Source organism: Nicotiana sylvestris, chromosome 11, assembly GCF_000393655.2.
Source record: "Nicotiana sylvestris chromosome 11, ASM39365v2, whole genome shotgun sequence".
NCBI lineage: Eukaryota > Viridiplantae > Streptophyta > Magnoliopsida > Solanales > Solanaceae > Nicotiana > Nicotiana sylvestris.
Genome location: NC_091067.1, coordinates 152,083,419 through 152,087,262, shown reverse-complemented (window position 1 = coordinate 152,087,262; position 3,844 = coordinate 152,083,419). Strand labels below are relative to the sequence as shown.

At 46.1% G+C, this 3,844-nt stretch overlaps 1 protein-coding gene across 1 annotated transcript; it reads right to left on the bottom strand.

Moving 5' to 3' along the window:
- Positions 1–1,368: 1,368 nt before the first annotated feature.
- Positions 1,369–3,049, bottom strand: LOC138881855 (uncharacterized). The gene is made up of 3 exons (XM_070162143.1): positions 2,885–3,049; positions 1,791–1,928; positions 1,369–1,668 (listed from the first exon to the last, which is right to left on the bottom strand). The coding sequence occupies exons 1-3, from the start codon at positions 3,047–3,049 to the stop codon at positions 1,369–1,371; spliced, it is 603 nt and encodes a 200-aa protein (XP_070018244.1).
- Between the last annotated feature and the right edge of the window lie 795 nt (positions 3,050–3,844).

Below are 3,844 nucleotides of genomic sequence, written 5' to 3'. Positions count from 1 at the left end.
GGTCGTCACATCCTCCCTAACTTAAACAAATGTTCGTCCTCGAACGAGTCAAGAAATGTACCTGAAGCCTCAAACAAGTGAGGATATGTACTCCGCATCTCCAGCTCAGTCTCCCAGGTAGCCTCCTCCACGGGCCGACCTCTCCACTACACTTTCACTGAAGCTATATCCTTCGACCTCAACTTCTGAACCTGGCGACCCAAAATAGCTACTGGCTCTACATCAAATGTCAAATCATCATCCAGCTGAACCATGCTGAAGTCCAACACATGAGACAGATCCCCAATATACTTTCGGAGCATAGACACATGAAATACCGGATGCAGACTTGACAAGTTGGGTGGCAAGGCAAGCTCATAAGCCACCTCCCAATCCTCTGAAGCACCTCGAAAGGCCCAATGAACCACGGACTCAACTTCCCTTTCTTTCCAAATCTCATAACACCCTTTATGGGTGAAACTTTCAGCAAGACCTTCCCACCAATCATGTAGGATACATCTCGAACCTTTCAGTTCGCATAACTCTTCTGGCATGACTGCGCTGTACGAAGCCTCTCCTGAATCACCTTCACCTTCTCTAAGGCATCTTGCACCAAATCTGTCCCCAATAATCTAACCTCGCCGGGCTCGAACCACCCAACTGGAGATCTACACCGCCTCCCATAAAAAGCCTCATATGGAGCCATCTAAATACTTTACTAGTAGCTGTTGTTGTAGGCAAACTCCGCAAGCAGCAAAAACTCATCCCATGAACCTCCAAAATCAATAACGCAAGCACGCAACATGTCCTCCAATATCTGAATAGTACACTCGGACTGTCCGTCCATCTGAGGATGAAATGTTGTGCTCACCTTCACCTGAGTACCCAACTCTCTCTACACGACTCTCCAAAACTGCGAAGTAAACTGAGTACCTCTATCTGAGATGATAGAAACCGGAATACCATGCAATCGAACAATCTCCGGATATAAATCCCTGCCAACCGCTCTAAAGAATAGGTAGTACACACATGAATGAAATGCACGGACTTGGTCAGCCGATCCACAATCACCCAAATAACATCAAACTTTTTCAAAGTCCGAGGAAGTCCAACAACAAAGTCCATAGTAATCCTCTCCCACTTCCACTCCGGGATAACCATCTGCTGAAGCAAGCCACCCGGTCTCTGATGCTCATATTTTACTTGCTGACAGTTGAGACACCGAGCTACAAATCCAACAATATCTTTCTTCATTCTTCTCCACCAATAGTGCTGCCTCAAATCCTGATACATCTTCACGGCACCCGGATGAATAGAGTACCGCGAGCTATGGGCCTCCTCCATAATCAACTCTCTAAGCCCATCCACATTGGGCACACAAATCCGACCCTACATCCTCAACATGCCATCATTACCGATGGTTACATTTCTGGCATCATCATGCTGAACCATGTCCTTAAGGACAAGCAAATGCGGATCATCATACTGGCGCTCTCTGATGCGATCATAAAAGGAAGACCGAGAAACCACACAAGCCAACACCCGACCGGGCTCCGAAATATTTAGTCTCACAAACCGATTGGCCAAGGCCTGAACATCAACTGCAAGAGGTCTCTCCCCAACTGGAATATATGCCAAACTCCCCATACTCACTGCCTTTCGGCTCAAAGCATCGGCCACCACATTGGCCTTTCCAGATGATACGGAATAGTAATATCATAATCTTTAAGCAACTTTAGCCATCTCAACTGCCTCAAATTAAGATCCTTTTGTTTGAACAAATGCTGAAAACTGCGATGATCGATGAATACCTCACAAGATACGCCATACAAGTAATGCCTCCAAATCTTCAATGCATGAACTATGGTAGCCAACTCCAATTCATGAGCGGAGTAGTTCTTCTCATGAGGCTTCAACTGACGAGAAGCATAAGCAATAACTCTACCCTCCTGCATCAATACATAACCAATACCAACTATCGAGGCATCACAATAAACAGTATATGAACCTGAAGCTGATGGCAAAACCAACACTGAAGCTGTGGTCAAAGCTGTCTTGAGCTTCTGAAAGCTCTCTTTACACTCGTCCGACCATATAAATGAAACACCCTTCTGAGTCAACTTGGTCAAGGGCGATGCGATAGATGAGAATCCCTGAACAAACCGGCGATAATAGCCTGCCAAACCAAGAAAGCTACGAATATCTATGGTTGAGGACGGTCTAAGCCAACTCTGAACCGCCTCTATATTCTTCGGATCAACCTGAATGCCCTCGCTGGACACCACGTGTCCCAAGAAAGTCACTAAACTAAGCTAAAATTCGCACTTGGATAACTTTGCATAAAGCTTCTCCTCCCTCAATTTCTGCAACACAACTTTCAAATACTCCACGTGCTCCTCCTGACTTTGCGAGTACACCACGATATCATCAATGAATACAATAACGAACGAATCCAGATAAGGTCGAAATACACTGTTCATCAAATGCATGAACGATGTTGGAGCATTGGTCAGCCCGGAAGACATGACAAGAAACTCATAGTGACCATATCTATCTTGAAAGCGGTCTTAAGAATATCTGAATCCCAGATCTTCCACTGGTGATAGCCCGAACGGAGATCAATCTTAGAGAACACCCTCGCTCCCTGAAGCTGATCAAATAAATCATCAATGCGAGGCAAATGATACTTGTTCTTAATTGTTACCTTGTTCAATTATTTGTAATCAATGCACATTCTCATTGTGCCATCCTTCTTCTTCACAAACAGAACCGGCGCACCCCACGGTGACATACTAGGCCTAATGAACCCCTTATCTAGGAGTTCCTAAAATTGCTCTTTCAATTCTTCCAACTTTGCTGGTGCCATATAATACGACGAAATAGAAATGGGCTGAGTGCCCAGCACCAGGTCAATACCAAAATCAATATCCCTGTCTGGTGGCATGCCCGACAGGTCTGCAGAAAACACATTGGGAAAATCCCTCACAACTGGAACAGAATTAATACTAGGAGTCTCGGCTCTAACATTCCTCACAAATGCTAGATATGAAAGGCAACCCTTCCCAACCATACGCTGGGCCTTCAAGAAAGAGATAACTCTACTAGGGATATAATTAGTCACATCACGCCACTCGATCCGCGGTACACCCGGCATAGCCAAATTTACTATCTTAGCATGACAGTTCAAAATAACATGACATGAAGATAACCAATCCATGCCCAAAATAACATCAAAGTCCACCATACTCAATAGCAATAGATCAACTCGGGTCTTCAGACCCCAAATAGTCACAACACATGACCGGTACACACGGTTCACAACAACAATATCGCCCACCGGGGTAGACACATGAACAGGTAAAACAAGAAACTCCCGGGGCGTACCCAAATAATGAGCAAAATATGAGGACACATAAGAATAGGTGGAACTGAGATCAAATAATACAGAGGCATCTTTGTGGCAGACTGAAACAATACCTGTAATGATAGAATCTGAAGCAATAACATTTGTCCTGCCTGGAATAGCATAGAAACGAGCCTGGCCACCGCTTGATCGACCTCCCCCTCTGAGGCGACCCCTGGCTGCCTGACCTCCACCCCAAGCTGGTTGGGCGGGTGGTGAAGTAACTACTTGCTCAGGTATGCGAGCAGTAAGGGTTTGATTGCCTCCCCCGGCCTGTGAAGTATCTAGTGCGATTGTGGCTGAAACTGCCTGAACCAGGCCAGTGCAAACTGATAAGATATGTGCCAAGGCCTCCTGAAGACCCGGAATCACGATGGGCACAACTGGTGCCAGAACTGGTGCTGCGGGAGCCTGATCCGGAGCTGGGGCAGCTGGTGGATCAATAGGTGCTGCCCTCACTGC

Bases quoted from the DNA above. Each gene is read 5' to 3' on its own strand.
- LOC138881855 (XM_070162143.1), bottom strand. From the start codon at position 3,049: ATGGTTGGGAAGGGTTGCCTTTCATATCTAGCATTTGTGAGGAATGTT. The intron at 1,929-2,884 runs GTGCTGGGCACT...GTATTGATGCAG, and splicing joins TTGATTTTGGTATTGACCTG to GAGGGTAGAGTTATTGCTTA. The intron at 1,669-1,790 runs GTATTCATCGAT...TCATCTGGAAAG, and splicing joins TGTATGGCGTATCTTGTGAG to GCCAATGTGGTGGCCGATGC.